This window comes from Neovison vison, chromosome 10 (genome assembly GCF_020171115.1).
Source record: "Neovison vison isolate M4711 chromosome 10, ASM_NN_V1, whole genome shotgun sequence".
Lineage (NCBI taxonomy): Eukaryota > Metazoa > Chordata > Mammalia > Carnivora > Mustelidae > Neogale > Neogale vison.
The window spans coordinates 64,987,485-65,006,703 of NC_058100.1; the positions used below are offsets into that span (position 1 = coordinate 64,987,485).

The 19,219-nt window shown below is 53.8% G+C and overlaps 1 protein-coding gene across 1 annotated transcript in view; it reads left to right on the forward strand.

The window, feature by feature from the left end:
- The window catches only part of PLXNA2 (plexin A2), a 213,398-nt gene that overhangs the window by 9,567 nt on the left and 184,612 nt on the right, over window positions 1–19,219 (forward strand). The window contains exon 2 of the mRNA XM_044267494.1: window positions 14,837–16,104. Within this exon, the coding sequence (XP_044123429.1) occupies window positions 14,872–16,104 (1,233 nt within the window). The 5' untranslated portion in view covers window positions 14,837–14,871. The remainder of the gene's footprint in view (window positions 1–14,836; window positions 16,105–19,219) is intronic.

A 19,219-nucleotide genomic window follows, 5' to 3' on the forward strand; every position in this document is an offset into this window, starting at 1 on the left:
GTGGCCTTCCAGTCTCCCAGTTCGCAGCTCTGCCCAGTGACCTTCCCCATCTCTCTCTCTGTCTCTCTCTCAAGATTTTATTGATTGATTGAGAGAGAATGAGCACACAGAAGCACCGATCCCAGGACCCCGAGGTCACGACCTGAGCCAAAGGCAGACGCTGAACCGACTGAGCCACCCAGGCTCCGCTCTCTCTCTCCCTCCCTCCCTCGGGTTTGAGCCAGCAGGCACCTCAGGGTGAAGCAGTACTCCCGGAGAACCGAAGTCTCCCGCTCTCTGCCAGTCCGCGGGCACTAGGGCACCCAGACTGCCTCTCCGTGGAGCTGCTCAGCATGGTGTAGAAAAGCCCCCCTCTTTTCAATTGCTCCAAGCAGCTTTCCTCCATCCACCGGGAGCCTTGCTATTTGCACAGTCAATGGCTCTGGCAAGGCCAGGCCGCCCTTCCCTCCCCTGGAGGCTCTGTGGGCACTGTTTGTGTCTCGGTCTCTATAGACTCAGCATTCAGCACTTGAAGAGGGTGAGACAATGGCCAGAGCAGCTGCCTGCAGACGGGGCTGGCTGGGAGGCTGCCGGGGAGCGGCAGGCCAGCCAGAGTTTGTGCACCTGGCACCTGGGAGCTTTCTCACAGGGCCAACGCGGAGGGGGTGAGCAGGGGAACTGGGATCCAGAGGACCTGGTCCAGGCCACCTGATTGGCTCCCTCCGCATGCCCGCAGCTTTCTTGGCCGAGCCTTCCACCAGCTGTGGAGTCCCTCAGGGCCTGGAGGGAAAAGCAGGGTCCTGGCCCCTGGGGAGCCCACCATTTACAGCCTCAGGACAGGAAGAGGCAGGACACTTGCCCAGGTAGAGAAAGACGGACACTTCTCCAGGAGCCCGGCCCAGGTAGAAGAAAGGTGCATTATTTGCAGAAATTGAGGTTGGTGCAACATGATTTAATTTGATTGAACATGCATTTATCGAATCTGTACCATGCGCCACGTGTTCTGGGAGGAAGGCATGTCCCCGTCCAGCTTGTGACAGGCTTGCAATATGTCAAGGGAGTCAAGGGATGCACATGAAGGATGCTCGCACAAGTTCAGTGTAAGTACTGCAGCGGGCCGGAAGAGAGAGGGACTAACCTGACCCAGAATTGGCCCTCCAGGGAGGGAATGAGCCCTGGTGCATTGGGGGAATTTAAACAGAGGTTGGAAGGTGACAACCGGGCCTGAAGAAGGGATTCCTCTCTGGAGCAGAAAGGTACGATAGGTGATGGCTGAGATCCCCACCACTTCTGGGTCCCATAACCTGGAGTCCCTGTTTGCTGCTCGGTAAATACAGCCGAGGAAAAAGGCTCCGCTGGAAGTGAAGTGGCGCGTTGGCCCGGGCTCGTGAGAATGACCCGCAGCTGCTGGACTTAATTCCGCAGTAAACAGCGCCGGTTCTTCCCCCTCCACCCCCATGACTCCCCTCTGAGCAGGGTGCCAGGAAGGCTAGGCTGGGCTAAGCCCTGGGCTCCCCTGGAGCCAGAATTCTCATCATCACGTTCAAGTGAGCACTGAGTCTACAAGCAGGGGCAGACCCGTCAGAACGGAGTCTTGGTCAGCTCTCTGCTTGCACAGCTCTAACTTCTAATCATTGTCATAAACAGGACGGAAGCAGCTGCTCACTCCAGTCTATTATCAGCTTGGTTGGAGACAGAGAAATTTAAATGACAGTACGATGCTTAGCAAAGAAACGAAAGTCGGTGTTAAAAATAAAGAAAACAAGACAGCTTGTTTCATCGAAATGGAAGGGTTATTAAACAGCCCCGAATTAATCAGTGATCTGCCAGGGCTGGGAACTGAAGAGCAGCAGGACCAGGGGAGAGAGCTGGGAGAAGGTGGGTGGGAGACACGTCCCGTGGCAGGTGGGGGCTGGTTGCAGAGACGGGGAGAAGCAGGTAGGTCTTCAGAGGGGGAGGTGGCAGCTCATTCTCTGCCCCACAGATAAGAGCAGTTAGAGGGCCCTGGGGACTTCGGTATCCCAGCCTCTGTCCTTACAGAGTCCTGCTTCTGGACTCTCCATCGGCCACTACCGGTGCTAGCCCTGGGGGCTGCCTCCTGCCCTTCTCCTTCCCACCAGCCAGGGCTGGATGGGAGCTGAATGGTTTTCTGTGGATGGCCAGAAGCTCCAGACCTTTCCCTCTTTCATGGGAGTCTGCAAGAACTCAACTCTGAGTTGAGCTCCTGATACCCCACCCCCATTCCAAAGGGCATTCCTGAGTATGACTGGAGTCTTGCCCAGCTGGAGGCAGTGAGTGATCCTTGAAGCAAGTAGTCTCACCTTGGAGATCTCAGGGGGTCACACCTCCAACTCCAGGGAGCAGAGCAGCAGGGCTAACATGAGCCCCAAGTCTCACTTCCCCACTTGGTACCTTTGCTAGAACATTCCATCTCAGGTATACCTGTCTTCTCACCTGCGGCAGCTCTCCCGCACAGGCTGTGGGAGGAGTATGCCAGTGACATAGCATATGGGACATTCTTAGTGAGCTCTAGTGTCACTGTGCCAATGGCAGTTTCTATTACGGGGCGGGGTGGGGGGGATGGTTCCTGGGTTCTAAGAACAGAACAGCAGAAGAAAGGTTTCACAGAGGGCACGGAATGGGTCTGGCAGAGAAGCTGACTTGCTCACACCTTGGCAGGGCCATGGGAGGGGAGGCCGTGGCTGAGCCCGTCTCCGTGCACATGTGCACCAATGCCGCCGTGCAACATGTTGGATCTTGAACCAATCACTCCGAGAGAGCATTCTCTGCTCTTTGACCCCAACATTCTTTCTCCCCACCCCTCCCTCCCTCCTGCTTCCCTCCTGGCTGTTTACCCTTTTCCAGGCTCTTCTCTCACACCCCATTCATCATCCAGGCCAGATTCTCACTCGGGAAGTTCTTTTCATCTCCGGCCCCAGGCCCCACACCCTCCCACCACCCCCCAACTCCCTCTCCTGCTGCACCAGCCTGCATCACCCCCACCCGCCCACCCCCCACCAGCTTTCCCTCCAGCACATTCTTCTCCCCCTGTGTCAGCCTCTCTGATAACTGTGTCCTTCACTTTCCCTCCCAGGAGGGCTGGGGTCCTAGACATTGCAAGCTGATGGGACTACACGGGTCTCCCCGAGGGGCTAATGCCACTCCAGATGGTAAGGGTCCTGCGGACCACGTGCTTGTGCATCTGGGCACCGACAAGCCACTTCAGTGGACAGATCTCTTTCCAGAATGGCAACCCCTCCTGGTCCACACGTGTCCCTTTTATCCAGCTCCAGAGCACTCCTCCTGCTCCGTGTGCAGGGGTGTGAACATGCCTGTTACTGAAGAGAGGCTGCCTGGCAGCTCAGGATCTTTTCTGCAGGAGCTCAGAGTCTCAGACAAAGAGAGAAGAATAGAAACAGAAGGTGGGAAGGCACAGGGTGGGGCACAGCCTGCTTAAGAAACTTCCTCTGAAAAAGAAGTTACAACTTTTTATTCGGAGGCTGGTTGTCAGTTCAGAAGAGCACTGGAGAAGAAGGGGGGGGGTCAGGTGGGGTGGGAGGGAGGACTTTACCCCTCATGGTGGCCAGAGTCTGGAGAATGTGGAGCTCCAGCCCAGGGGCTGTCCTCGGCACGGGCTCCTGCTCCTCCTCTCCCGAGGGCCAGCTTTCCGCTTTCCTCCTTCCCTCCTGCTTTCCTGCCAAGGGTACTTGGGTGGATCACCAAGAGCAGCAGAAGTGGCCCTTAAATCACCCTCAAGACGAGGGGAAGTGGGAGGTGAGTTGGAAAGCGTGGGGCTCAGGGACTGGGGAGAAAAGTGACAAGCGTCAGTGGCACCCAATTCCTCCTGAGAGGCCAGGACCTCAGAGGCTTCCCCATCCTAAGAATCTTGCATCACCTGGCTGACACAGAGCCTCCAGCCTTTGTCACCACCACACACAGCCTTTGTCACCAGCACACACACCGCTGTCAAGGGGATGATGTCCTTGTGCAGTGTTTCTCCAAAAACAGAAACAAGGGTCACGGGTGTTTATTCAAAGCGGTGGTTTGTGGAATACTTTCCACATCCATTGTCTTATTGATTCTCATCACAGCCCTGAGAGGTGTCCTTCCACAGCTGGAGAGATCGGGGCCTGAATGGTTAAGTAACAGGTTCAAGGTCACCAAGCTAGGAAGTGGTTGATCGAGACCTAAGCCCAGGTTTGTCCCCAAAGCCCACAGTGTCTTCCTTGTGTCTGCTGCCTGGCCACACATGCACCACCATGAGTTTGACCCCCTTCTGGAAGAGCCCTGTTCCGGAACCTTCCAGGGAGATTCTCACCCCACCCCACTCTGCTCTTGATCACTCTTGCTTCAATTGGCCACTTACCATATGCATTCTGTGTGACCTGTGAACTTGGGCAGTTTGGGTCTTTGGAGCTCTCTTGCCAAGGCCGTTAACAGCATGAGGTCCGTCTGTGTTCCACATCCTTCACCGACAGAGCTGGGGCCTCCCCCACCATTCTTCATCCTTCTGCCCGTTTCATCCACCTCCCAGTGACACTGGCTCTTTCCCTAGCGGGTTCAAGATGACCAAAATTCAGGGCCTTTCCCAAACTATTCACCCCCTTCTTCATTACCTCCATCAGTTACGGCAAATCATGGAGCCAAGCGCGTTGGTTCATGCCATGGTGCAGGGCAGACTAGTTGCTGAGGAAAGCACATGGCATCCCCATGTCCCCTGTCCCCTGCTTGTCATGAGTCAGACAGAGCACAGAACTGAGGGAGAGGCATCATGCTGCCCATCACGGGATGCCGAAGAGCCAGGGATTATTCCTGAACTCTTACCTAAGAGCCTCTAATTCAATGGGGAGTAGGACACAGTCCTATAACAAGAGAGCCAACAACAGCAATGCTTTCTGGCTGACTTTGGAGGAAAGAGAAGCGATGAGGGGTGGGGAGGTCCTCGAGGCTTCCCAAAGCTTTGAAGGATACACAGGGCTTGGATCGGCCAAAAAGACTGTGGAGACAGATGTTCCCGGGAGAGCGGCTAGGGTGGTGAAACTCTGCAAGGTGTCCTGGGGACTCAGCACGTGAGCTGGTTCTTTGGGAGAGGAGTCACTCTGGGAGAGGAGGAGGGGAAGCTGTAAAAAGAAGAGCCAGCTTGGGAAGAACTTGCACTGGGGGACTTGGCAGTCCAGCCTTGAGTCTATCTGGGAGGCAGAAGGAATTGCCATAGGTGGATATCACACTCCAGCCACGGGCCTGGCAAATAGACAAGGAGTTTGAAGCACAGGAAGTGATGCAGGACAAGGCACACCAGGTAGGGTATCTGTGGCCAAATCTTCGCTGCCAGTGGCTTTCACCGGGGTCCGTCTTCGAGGAGAGTCTGGGCCAGTCTTACATGTCTCAGGGAGATGACACTAGGCTTGTTGGTAAGGAGACCCACTCTTGAACTTTGGGAAGCCTGACTTCTGGAAAAGGACGAGGTTTAAGAAATGCACATTGATCTGGCCCCAGTGGCTCCTTTCCCTGCCGTGAGGACGTAGCTGCAGTGGTCGGGAGTGCTTCTTGTCCCTGGAGCACGTCAGCGGCCAGTGGCCGGCTCTGGGAGCCATGGGGTAGCAGAGAGGCAGGAGGGTCCCCAAGAGAAGGAAGACGTGCCAGGGAATGACCAAGGCCATTGCAGTTTTCCTTCAAGAGACGCAAGACTGGGCAGCTTGCCGGGAAAGGGAGTGGGGTTTTGGGCCAGGCCACTGGCGGAGAGCTAGGAGGAATGCCTGGTGTTTTGTTTGGGTTCTTTCTTCCTCTCCCTTTCTCTTGCTTTCCCTCCCACTGCTGTGAATCGGAGCTGTGTCATTATTCTTTGAAAACATTACAGTTAATGGCAGCATAATATGCCATTGTGTGGTAACCGTAATTTATTTAACAATTTAGTAGGGTACTTTCTACCCTGTGTCCTGCTCTCCTGCCCCATTTCAACCCCAGAGCCCCTTGGCTTTCCCGTGTACAGTAAGGATGGGGTGAGAAGGCAGGAGATACGTCTCTGGGCTCTTCGGAAAGGTCATCTGGCAGAAAAGTGACTGCAAACTTGCAGACCTCTTGCCACAGAACAGCCCCAGAATCCACCTTGTAACAATCATCCCGACCCATATCCTCCTGCCACCCCCGGCCCTGCTTCTGTACCAAAGTACAATGGGAGTCTCACGTTTTGACCTTTGAAATCAAGCACTTGCCAGGTCCTCCTTAACATTCTGCTGACTTTTCCCAGACCAGTGATGAGAGGGTTTGGTTGAAAAATAACATCCGAATATGTAGGTAGAGTGGAATAGTGGAGAAAGCACGGCCCTCAGGAAGTCCTGCTTCCTAGTGGAGTGACCCTGGTCTACCAATCCAGTCTTGCCGAGATTCGGGTTTTCCATCTGTGAAATGGGGAGGAGAACACTCATCTTGCAGGGTAATCACAGAATTCTCCATCACATGTGCGAAGGATCTAGCACAGAGGGCCACTTAGCAATTAGTTAATAAATAGTATAAGAATGGCAGCTCCTCTTTATTGTGTTTTGCTATAGGAGACAAATGGCAGTGGCAGTGGCTAACTTACGCTACTCCTGGCCTTGGGGTACGAAGGCTCTTATCTTAGCAAGAATCCAACTCAGTTTAGCAGAGCCATATCCCCACGTGGATGCCCAGCCTGCCTTTGGAAGGAGCCTGAGAATTCCTTTTTCTGTTCTTTCATCCTAAAATGCCAGAACAGTGACCCCACTTCTCAGATGGTTGAAGCAGGGGCCAGCTCAAGAGTCACAGGAGAAGCCGAGTGACCTTTCAAGGCCCCACGCAGTGCCCAGGGCAGGCTCACTCCCAGGGCCTGATGCTCAGAGTCCCGCTAACTCTAACTCGCCGCAATTCTTTCTGCCCCAAGGGTGAGGTAGCCATGGCAAGGCTTGCTCCTCCTTGGCCATCCCCCAGAGGGGGTTGAAGAGGGCAAAGCCTGCAGAAGGGGGAGTGGGAAGGGGGGGCGGGGCGGGCAGCTGCTTGAAATTGATTGCTCTTGGAGTTTAGTTTAGACCATGGGCTCTCTCAGCGCTGCCCGGGGGGCGACCTTTAGATAATAAAGGGAATTCTGGGAGATTTCTGACAGGCCCATGACATATGGGGCAGGTCTGCAGGGTCAGGCGGTGTATCTCCCTGCTCCTGGCCCCAGGGTAATGAATCTTGTTTTGACTTTGTGAAGCCAGCCCAGGCATTGCCCCAGAAAGGAGCCGAGCCCCCTCCCCTCCGCCGCCCCTCGAGTGTGTGTGTGCGTGTCTTTGGAACCTTTCATAATTCAGGGAGACGACTCCAAGCTTTTATGGCCTGAGAGGGGAGAGGACAAACACCGCATGTTTTGCTAAGGCCCTGGGAGAGCTGGTGTGGTTTCCAGGGCCCCATCGGAGCCCACTGGGAGAGCAGGGGTTGTTGGGGGCGGGTTGAGGGAAGCAACAGAAAACCCGTCACCTGGGGTAAAAAAGGCAGTGGTCCCGTAACCGCGCTGGGAGAGGAGCTGGCGTCAGCTGGAGGGAAGCACAGAATTTCCCATCGGGTTCTAGGGGCCCGTAGGTGACTCTCCTACTCCTCCGGGCAGGTGCAGCAGAGAGGACAGGAGCCACTCGCAGGAAGAGCTCCATGAGCGAGAGGCAGCAAATGCCATCTCTGATCCCCCTGGGGATAAAGCAGTGACAGGGAGCGCCCCAGGTCTCCGGGCCTCAGTTGGGAGCTGGTGAAGGAGGATGTTTGCTGCCGTCGGTTCCCGCGGAGACGTGGAGATTGACATGTCTACGGCTTGGGCCCTGAGTTGGCGTATGCAGACACGCGTGCCTGCACGGGCCTGCCTACACGCCCAATTCCTTTAAAAGAACAACCCCCCGAAACCACGATGGGAGATGGGGGAGTATGTTCTCTGTGCCCCTGCTGTGTTAGCTCCCTAGGGCTGCTCTAACCAAGTGCCACCAGCGGGCTGACTTCCCAGCTCTGGAGGCTGCAAGTCGAGGTGTCTGGAAAGCTGGCTCCTTCCAAGGGCCACGAGGGAAGGGTCTGTTCCAGGCCTTTCTCCTCGGCCTCTCGATGGCTATCTTCTCTCTCTGTGTGTCTCTTCGCTTGATCTTCCCTCTGTGCCTGTCGGCCTCTGTGTCCAAATTTCCCCTTTCTATTAGGACACCAGTCATTGGGATTAGGGCCCAACCTAATGGCCACATTTTAATTTAATTAACCTCTGTAAAGTCACCGTCTTCAAATACAGTCTCATTCTGAGGCACTGGGGGTTAGGACTTCACCACACAAATTGGGGGGTGGGGGGGAATCACGATAGAACTCTGAACACCTGCCTTTCTGCCTTGCTTGCCGGGACCCAACCTCTGCACTTTGCCTGTCACTTTGCCTCTGCCCACTGTGCCGTCTGAGAGGTCAAGTCCTTGGCTGTCATGTCATCACGTGGGATCCAGAGCAGAGAACCACACACAGCTCTGGTACCCTGACCCTCACTGCCTCGCCGCCCGGAACATGGGCTCCTCTTTCACTGCCGATTGGAACCCCTAGCCACCCCCCTCCCAACGTTCCCTTCTCTTACTCCCCAGTGCTTGGCCACGGGCTCTGCTCACCCACCTGTGACGGGAATCCCAGGCACATCCAGGTGGGTGTGTTCTCTCACATCTCACGGTGAGAGAAGGTGTCACCAGAAGTTGTCTCAACACACACCGTAGGGCCACCGTATCAACCAGCATCCTCCATTCCACCTCCTCAGGGATGGATGCCAAGAGGCCCGTTTTCCCCCTCGGGCTCCCCTCACCTTCTTCCCCTCGCTCTGGGGCCAGATGTAGTCACTTAGCTTCACATAACAGCACAGAGTCTGGGGGGAAAATGACATTCGATTAATGAAGCAAACGCAGCTGGTACAGCAGTGACATCTAAATTGTTCCTTTGGTCCCTTTATTTTCTGTAGGAAATTCTCCCTCTCCCCACAGTCCCCCCCTTTCCCTTTAAATCGCGTGCATAAAATACGCTAATAACAATCTTCGGTGTCTGTGCATGAGTGACAGCTGAAATAAGAAAAAGACTAATCGTACCTCCTGCAGCCCTGTCACATGGAGATTAAATGAGCCTCCCCCCAGCCCCTCCGTGCTCGCCGCCCCCTCCCCCACTCTATCCTCTCCATCCTGGTCTCTCCTCCATGAGAATCATGGGCATTTGAATAATAATATTATAGACGCCATCAGGGTGACAGTGGGGAAAAAATCAGCTCAAACCCATGATTATTCCTTCAATCTAATAATTATTTAAATACCAGATAACTCCTTTCACTCTAATTGAGGCCTTTCAGCTGTCGGCATTACCCCGGGCCTTTGCGTTCACCCTCTCGCTCACCTTGCGCTACCCAACGTGCCTGGACTACCTCCGAGGTCCGTGTTCGACAGAGTGACGTTCGGCATGTTTGCATGTACGGCTGCACAGATGACATGATGACAGGTCCTTCAGGATCGTGCCGCCCACAGGGGACAAGCCAGGCCCCCAGAATCGCACATGCAGACGTTTCATCCTCATCGACTTCAGTTCATAGAAATCTTAAACCCAGAGGAGACTTCTGAGGTCACTGGGACCAATCCCTTGCCTCTGGGTAAACGTCTTCCTAGACAGCTGCTGGGAAAATTCACTGTTAGAAGAGCCCATAGTCTCCTTGGCATGAAGCCCAGGAATCCTCTCTAGACAGGATGTCCCCCTTAATATCTAATGTTCGTCTCTCCTGCTGCAGTTCTAACTCTTTGGGAAGAAGAGGCCTCCTGTCACTTAGACTGCCTCTGACCTGTCTGTGAGGTTGTCTGCACCCCAGAAGGATGTGGCTTGGGACAGCATAGCCCCCGAGTCAAAACGTGGGTGCCATTCCCGCATGTGACAATGGGTGTGGCTTAGAGGAGGTCATTCTCGGGACATAGAAAGGAGCCACTGACTGGCTCTTTCATCCCATCCCCCTCGGCCCCGAATCCCTCACCTCCTTGAGTCTGCCCTGCATAGTCACTCCCTGCCCAGGCCGAGTGGCGGGCTCCCTTCTGCCCATCCGGGGACTGCCACCATCAAAGGCACCTTCTTTACCCCAAATGGGGCAGTCTTGAGGCAGAACATAACTGACTTCCGGGACTCTTTCACCTACAGAGGAAGCATGGGACTTTCCATCAAAAGGTCTAGCCTGTCTGTGACTCACTTTGGGTCACGTTGGACAGTTGTTTTTTTTTTCTTTCCATGGTCTTTGGTTTCTTTACAGGAAGGAAGGAAGGTGGGAAGAAAGGAAGGGAGGAAGGAGGAAGGGAGGAAGGAAGGAAGGAAGGAAGGAAGGAAGAGAGAAGGGAGGGAGAAAGAAAGAGAAAAGAAGTGAGTTCGAGTGATCTTATAATCTCCTTTAGCGTTGGCCCGGATTCCTGCTTTATAGGCTCTACTCATAAGAAAGGGGTGTTGGGACAAAGGACAGCCCTCCCCGCCCCCCCGCAGTGGGTGAGGAAGGAGGTGACAGTGGAACCCAAGAGCAGCAGCTAGCTCCCTCTTCGCTCTGTCACCATCTGGCTCCTCAGGATCCTGGCCGTGAGAGCCACTGAGTCGGTGCTGTGGTGGTAAGAGGCACCTTTTGCCATTATTGTCATGAAGAATGTCATAGGCAAGAGGTTGCTGGTGATGGCGGTGCAAGGGGTGGTGACAAAGGCGGGGACAGTGACAAGAGAATGGGGATGGTGGCGGTGGTGTTGCTGCAGAAAGGTCCAAGGGTGTGAGATCTATGATCATGAACTTCAACTCAGTTTAGGAAAAAAGGTACCCCGATTCTAACTCTTCTTCCTATTGGCTCCTTTTGCAATAACGGAGACCGAGTGAAAGCACAGAGGCATGTCACCCAGATCTCCTGGGAAGAGGCATCAGAGCGAGTAGGCAGGGAGGAGAGGCTCCTGCCCTGAGCTGAACTGGGAGTGCCTGATTGTCACTTCTCCCCGCTTTGCCACCGACACCTACAGCAGCTGATCTGGAAGGTATTAGATACTTCCACAGGCTGTCACCAACACCTGCCTCCTGAATCCTGATCAGAGAGATGGTGTCATCAAGCCCTCCGAATAAAATATTTAGGGATACTTGCTTCCCAGAGAGCCAGGGGTGGCCTCTCCTTGGTATCAGGAGTGCTCTGAGTGAAACGTCTTCAGAGGCTCGGCCGAGAGGGCGAAATGTCCTGGAGCAGCGTGTCCTGAATGGGGACAAGGGGCTGGGAAAAGAAAGAACAGGCAAGTTTTTGGCTCTTGAGAATGCCTCTGACAGACTGACTTCACACACAGCCACACAGAGAGATGACAGAAAGGACATGTCATTAAGGGAAAACTCTCAGGTTGACATTAGATAGTTGGTATCGGGAAGACATGCTGGTTATACCAAGTTCCTAGGCACATGTTTGCTGACTTCTACCGAACCGAGGCTGGAAAATTCATTCTAAGACAGATCATGGAATGGCGGAGTCCATGAAGAGCTGGAAATACTGACAAATAAATTATTAATAATAGTGGCTAATGTCTCTGGAACGTTTCAAATGGACTGGACATCATTCTAAGTGTGTTATATGTGTTAACTGACTTCATCATCATAATCCTATGAGATAGATGCTACTACTAATCCCATTTTATATGGATGGGGACAGAGCATCACAGAATGGCTAAGTACCTTGACCAAGTTTACACAGCTGTCAGCTCTGTTTGAATCCAAGCAGCTAAGTTCAGAGCTCAGACATTTAACCATTAGAGCACACCACCTCTCAGCAGAGGCACAAATATTCTACTTTCCTCTGAACTCAGATAGGAGACCTGATTCTTGCCAGCTGGGCCCTGCTTTGGAATGGTAATATCAACCTTGGCACAGAGTGATGGAAGCTCTCAACTTGGCTGTTAAGTCCGTTGTCCTTGTGAGAGCCACATTCCCAAAGTGGACCATGAGCTTCCCTTGCCACCCCTGCACTGTAGACCATGCCTCCTCTTGACTCCTGTGCACCAGTACCTGCTACTACAAGGGCAGAAGGTCCCGGGAGCCGTCAGTCCCAGAGTAGATGCTGATTAAGGAGTAAGAGGTAAGCAGGCCACTATAGTGGTCTAGTGAGAACTCCTGGCCCAACCAGCCTTACCAGGACCACAGTCTCAACGACAGTCTCAGTGTTGCAGTAGTATGATAGAGAAAATCACTCTGGATCTGTTCCCTTTCCCCTGACTTAGGCTTCCCAGATTGAGCACCTTCACTGAGTCAGGGAGACCTGGGCCTCACGGTCTACCCACAATGTTTATTCCCCTGAAAAGGAAGAATCTGAGCAAAAAGGGAGCTCAGGAGCTCTGGCAGGATTCCTGAAGCACAGTCTCCTGGGGAGGCTTCGGTGATCATAGTAACAGTGGGCCCAAGCTGAGTGCTCACTGTGTCCCAGGCGCCATGCTAAGAGGTTCCCCACATCATCTCATTCTCTCTTGTGACAACCTAAGAGACCTTCAGTCATTCCCCAGTTCTGCCGGAAAGGAAGGTGAGATTGACTTGCCCCAGAGCCCAGCTTTTCCCCAAATGGTGCCTAACCAAAGCCACTCACTATTCTAAATTGTGCCTCAGAGGAGAGTGGGCAGGGGGGTGAGATGGTTGATCTTAACCTCACACCGTGTGCTTTGGTGCTGTCTCTGCTACCAGGACCTTCTTCCTCCAGCCACGGGCTAAGCATGTATGTAGCGTGTGTGCTGTGGCGAAGGCAGAAGTCTAATGTTCAGCTCAGGGCCAGGGAGTCTGAAGGCACACTTTCTAAAAGACCAAACCCCAAGTGCAGGCTGGGGACACTTCCACGGCCTTCCTCACAGCTCTTCAGGGGACATTCTGCCCTCCGCGTGGCCAGAGGAGCTTTCCTACCCAGAGACAGGGGCCCGGCCAGAATGGTCTCTTGTCATTCCCGCTCCAGCTGGAGAATGTGAGGCTTCTGTTATTTCCTTTCCACAGCTCCTCTTGAGGAATTCACGTCCTGCTACCGGCCCCAGGACGTCACTAAAAATAACCTCTGGTTTTCAAACCGAAAGCCCAAAGTCCTGTCTGTCGGGAGGCTTTGCTGGTGCGCGCGTGGGGCCGGAAGGGCTGTGTCGGAGTCGCTGAGGTCAGCCTGGGCCTCATGCCGCTGTTGCCTTCCTCTTTCCAAGGAAGCCTGGGGCCTCGTGAGTCACCCCAGAACACCCCAGCGGAGCCTGGTTCGAGGAGGGTGGTCAGGTGGGGCCTCCCTCTGTCTCCATGGTGGCTGTCAAGGCCTCGAGGAGGAGCGATTCTAAAGATACAGAGCAAAACTGCAGATTTCCATGGTGGCGCCTGTTTTAATTCTACCCCATTCCAGCCAGATTTGGGGGCAGGGGGCGTGCGGGAGGGGGGAGTTGAAGGAGACACGGCTCTCCTAAGCTGCCTTGGAGCAAATTCTCCATCCTTAGTTTGAGCGTTTCCACTCCTTTTCAGAGTTCTGTCTGGACTTGTCTGAGAAGGTTGCTGGACAGTGTGTCCAGCTAGAGAGCAGATTTCTCGGCCAGACAGCTCACTGCCTCCTCCCGCCGCTGCCGCCTCTGCCGCTGTCCCTGTCCCTGGAAATCAGAGGCAGTGCTCTCAGAGACTGGGACAAGCTCTACTCTCCCATCCTCTCTGCCCAGGAGTGTGGAAGCTCCCACAGGAGCCCCACCTTGCCCTTCTGGCAGCTTCCTTCGAATACAGGAAGAGGGAAAGGAGCAGAGGAGACGGGACAGGAGAGTGACTGGACTTCGGGCAGGATAGGCATGGACTTCATGCATCCTTAAACCGTCACGGGGCCCCCGCAGTGGCTGGAATGAGAGTGACCGTCGACTCGTCTCCCTTTGCTTCTCCCCACGTGTTGGAAGCCCAGAACTCTTGCCCAGGTGGCTCAGGCCGGACTCAGGGAGCCAGCCCCCCTCAGCAAGGAGGTCGGTTCCTCCCATGCTTCACCTGGAGAGAAGCCGAAGTGGAAGCAATTCCGGCCAGACCTGGCCACTTGCTCACTGGAACCGTGGTGACGCCATCCCCTTGTCCCAAAGCAGGCTGTTGGAGGGGGAGGAATATTCATCCTTCTCCGCAGGGCCGTTCAGGCCCCTGAATGCCACACGGGAGAACCCCAGTCCTGTCAGGGTCCCCGTATTTCACTTTTCTAACAAGTTTCAACAGCTCACGCTCAGGAATTCTCGTTTGTGGAGAGGACGAGTCTGAGGGGCAGTGGGGGGCACTGTTCTTCAGGATGAACAGCTCGGTCTCCTTCCCTGCGGAGGACAGAGCCTGAGACGGCACTGAAATGCGGCTGTGCGAGGGGCTGGGTAGTCGGAAATAAGAAGGAATTTTATTGGCAGCCTCGGGCTCTGGGAGTAGTTGACCTGGAGAGCTTAGAAGAGGGCCTTCTAAACAAGCTTTTCAAAAACAGGAGAAATTTCCACTCGACCGGGAGAGGACAGACGTGACACCTGGGTAGGGAAGACTGGCTTTAGTGCCCACACTCGGATGGACTGGCTGGGTGGACTGAAACAGTCTTTTAACCTCTCTGAGAGATAAAAGACGATGTCTTAAGAAGACAGAAATAGAGATGCTTTGTAAAGTTAAAAAAAAAAAAGAAAGAAAGTATTTTACAGCATCAAGGCTGGAGACCAAAATAGATAACAGGATTCCCTGAACATCCCAAAGAGGGGGAAAGTATATTAAAAATAGAAAAACCAAAATACAGAAGGAAGAGACTCAGAGCTAGCCGGGATTGGGACCCTGGGTCAGGCCATCCTCTTCCCTTTCGCAGGATTTCTTATCCCCTCTGACCACTCTGCCTTGTGTTTTCCAGAACCATGTGAGGGCCAGCCCGGGAAGGTGGAGTAGATGAGAACCGAGAGGCTCCGTGTCCTCCTGCCCGCCCCACTCAGAATGGAACAGAGGCGGCCCTGGCCACGGGCTGCAGAGGTTGACAGCTGGTCGGTGGTCCTGCTCTCTGTGGTCTGGGTGCTGCTGGCCCCGGGGGCCGCCGGCATGCCTCAGTTCAGCACCTTCCACTCGGAGAACCGGGACTGGACCTTCAACCACCTGACGGTGCACCGAGGCACGGGGGCGGTGTACGTGGGGGCCATCAACCGGGTGTACAAGCTGACGGGCAACCTGACCATCCAGGTGGCTCACAAGACGGGGCCGGAAGAGGACAACAGGTCGTGCTACCCACCCCTCATCGTGCAGCCCTGCAGCGAGGTGCTGACCCTCACCAACAACGTCAACAAGCTGCTCATCATCGACTACTCGGAGAACCGCCTGCTGGCCTGCGGCAGCCTCTACCAGGGGGTGTGCAAGCTGCTGCGGCTGGACGACCTGTTCATCCTGGTGGAGCCGTCGCACAAGAAGGAGCACTACCTGTCCAGCGTCAACAAGACCGGCACGATGTACGGCGTGATCGTGCGCTCGGACGGCGAGGACGGCAAGCTGTTCATCGGCACCGCGGTGGACGGCAAGCAGGATTACTTCCCCACCCTGTCCAGCCGGAAGCTGCCCCGCGACCCCGAGTCCTCCGCCATGCTCGACTATGAGCTGCACAGCGACTTTGTCTCCTCCCTCATCAAGATCCCCTCCGACACCCTGGCCCTGGTCTCCCACTTCGACATCTTCTACATCTACGGCTTCGCCAGCGGGGGCTTCGTCTACTTCCTGACGGTGCAGCCCGAGACCCCCGAGGGCGTGGCCATCAACTCGGCGGGGGACCTGTTCTACACGTCCCGCATCGTGCGCCTCTGCCAGGACGACCCCAAGTTCCACTCCTACGTGTCCCTGCCCTTCGGTTGCACGCGGGCGGGCGTGGAGTACCGCCTCCTGCAGGCCGCTTACCTCGCCAAACCCGGGGACTCCCTGGCCCAGGCCTTCAACATTAGCAGCCACGATGACGTGCTCTTCGCCGTCTTCTCCAAAGGGCAGAAGCAATATCACCACCCGCCGGACGACTCTGCCCTCTGTGCCTTCCCCATTCGGGCCATCAACCTGCAGATCAAGGAGCGCCTGCAGTCCTGCTACCAGGGGGAGGGCAACCTGGAGCTCAACTGGCTGCTGGGGAAGGACGTCCAGTGCACCAAGGCGGTAAGGAGACGCTCCCCTCCCCCTCCTCCTGATCCGACACTGGCCTTCCATTTTCCCGCGGGTGACCCATGGTACAGCCTGTTCCCCACCACCCAGGGACTCAGATGAGAAGGGTTTTAGGTTCACATTACCTGGTTATAACCAGGAACACAGAGCCTGACCTAGACCCAACACTTGGAGTGTGTCTGTTGATCCATTGAGTTGTTCCAAAAATGCATAGCGGGTGCCCTTGTAGGCCCTGCCAGCTTCCGCAGTGACCCAGCCAGCCAAGCACCCTGCCTTCGTGGCGCTTTCATGAGTGAGGGGAGACAAAGAAATACATAAGAGGTGTACGCTGTCAGACAGCAGTAATTACTGTAGAGAAAAATAAAGCAGGGAAGAGGGAGGGGCCGTACCCAAGAAGATTGGTTCATTGAAAAAGTGGCATTTGAGCAAAGACTGAGGAAGGTAAGGAAGTGAGTCATGTTGATATCTGGGGAAAACATTCCGCAGAGGGAGCGGCAAGGGCGAGAAATTCAGGGCATGCTTGGTGTGTGTGAAGAGGAAGGGAGCATGTGGGATCAGGGCATGGGATCAGGGCATGTGGGAGAAAGGATGGTAAGTATCGAGGCTGGTGGGCAATGACGGGAACCAGGCTGTGCACGTGGAGGGCTTTGTAGACCACTGGGAAGCCAGGTGCCGGTGTCAAGTAGTCAGGGAGATGCGTAAGTCGGAGGAGAGGGAAAGGAGTCAAGCTGGACTGGTAGATTGAAGACTACGGAAAAAGAATCCAGAGTCTGGGCAAAGAGAAAAGATGAGAGGAAGGGAAGCTCGGAATCCAGACCTAAGGACAGCAGATACAAGAACAACAGTGATGAGCACTGCCCTGACAGAGGGCCAAGATGCTGCCATCTAAGTGGTCACCATGATCCGTCCATTCATCTGTCCATCCATCATCCATCCCTCCCTCCATCCATTCATCACCCATCCATCTATCCGTCCATCCATTCATCCCTCCCTCTATCCATCCATCACTTTTCCATCCACCCATTTAACAAGAGAGTATTGAAGATGTTCTCAGTGCCTAACACCGTCCCAGGCACTGGGGATGCACATATAAAAAGATGTGATAAGTACTCTCACATGTGTCATAATCTAGTGGGAGAGAGAGAGAGAAGGAGAGGGAGAGAGAGGCAGATACTGGTAATGTAATACAGTGGCTAGGAGTTTGGGCCTCAGAGACAAAGACCACAGCCCAAATACTATCTGTGCTGCTTCCTGGCTTCACAAGTAATTTAATGTCTCCACATTATCATCTGTGAAACAGGGATCGTAATGCCTACCTCAAGGGATGATCAGATGAGATAATACATGGCAAAGATTAGCATCGAGTTAGGTTTACCGTTGCTAGTTACCTATTAGGATGGGTGACAGGTGCCAAGATAGATTTCTGTGCAAAGTGTTGTGGACTCTGGATCTGCAACCTGGAGAAAAATCTGAGGCCAAGGGCCCCATATGGCCTTTTGAGTACCCTAAGTTGAGGGTGCCTGCTAGTGGAACAAAAAACCACTTCCTAAAGTGAGAAAACAGCTATGCTTCTGTTCACACCATCGTTTGCTTGGTATGGTAAGATAGTGGTTAAGACAATAGACTTTGAAGTCCAGCGGATTTGTATTTTAAAATCAGTTCTACCACTTAGAACTCTGTGACTTTGGGCAAGCCATGTGTTTGGTCTGAGTTGTAATGTTTCACCTTTAAAATAGAGATAATGATACCCTCTTTTTATGACTTAGGGAGATCAAATAGAAAATGTATATAAAATGCTTAGCACCATACTTGACACATAATAGGCATTCAATAAATGGAAGCTAATATTGTTGATATTAATCATAATAGCCCAAAACCAGTTATTTGCTCTTATTTCACTTTTATTTTTTTAAAGACATATTTATTTATTTATTTATTTATTTATTTATTTTAGAGAGACAGAGAGAGAGAGCACACAGGGGCCAGAGGGGCAGAGGGAGAGAGAATCTCAAGCAGACTCCCGACTGAGCATGGAACCCGACGAAGGGCTCAATCTCACAATCCCAAGATCAGGGCCCTGAGATTGCAACCTGAGCCACTACCTAGAGTCAGATGCTTAACCGATGCACCACCCAGGCACCCGTGTTATTTCACTTCTATTAAATGAGGAGGCTAGGAGGCTGAACTAGATAGTCTCTAAAATTCTTTATTTTGAACTAGATAGTCTCCAAAATTTCTTACTCTTTATTCTGTAATTTATGGTCTCCAACCAATCAGGAGAGGTGGAGAGGAAATGCAAGGGTTAACCCCCTTGCAGAGTCCTGCCTGGTTCCCAATGCCCAGCGGGGGCCTTGTCAGGAGGAAACCGCTGATTCCTGCCTGCTTCTGAGCCAGAGTGAAAAGGAAGCCTACACCCTTCTCTGGCTCCAGTGGCTTGCAGAGAGACAAGCCCAGGCTAGTGACCAAAGAGCAGCAAAGGCACTGGGAGAGAGGTGACAGTCGGTGGGACCAGGACCTGAGAGAACAGCCCCTCCTCAGCCCCCCTGTCCCATCCCTGACAGTCATGGTCATTGGGTGCAACCTTTGCAGCAGTGTGGGCAGGGAGGCTGGAATACGAGTTGCTGCTTAAAATCCCAACAATCTCAGGAGTCCCAGACCTGGGGATCCAGAAACATTTGGTGGCCTTGGGGAGGGTGAGGCGTGGGTCAGTGAAGCTGTGGTCCCACGGCTTAATTTTAGCATAATCTCTGGACTAGCATGTCTCAGATCAAGGGCTTGAGCTTTGTGCCCAGAAGACGGATGAGGAAGAGGACTGTCACTCACCGAATGGAAGCCGTGTGCTGAAGACAGAGCTGGGCAATTGAAGTGTTACCTTATTTGATCCTCGGTATAACCCTATGAAGCAAAGACGATCATCCTCCTTGAGCAGATGGAAAAACAAAGGCTCACGAAGACTAACTAAATTGCTTACATCTACACGACTCTAATGACAAAGCAGGAATTCGAGCTCCGCTCAGCCCATACGACTTCTGAGTCTGAGCTCTTTCTGTCCAGCCGTGCTGCTGCTAAGGGAGGCCATACTTCAAGCTCTCGCCGTTTGAGCAAAAAT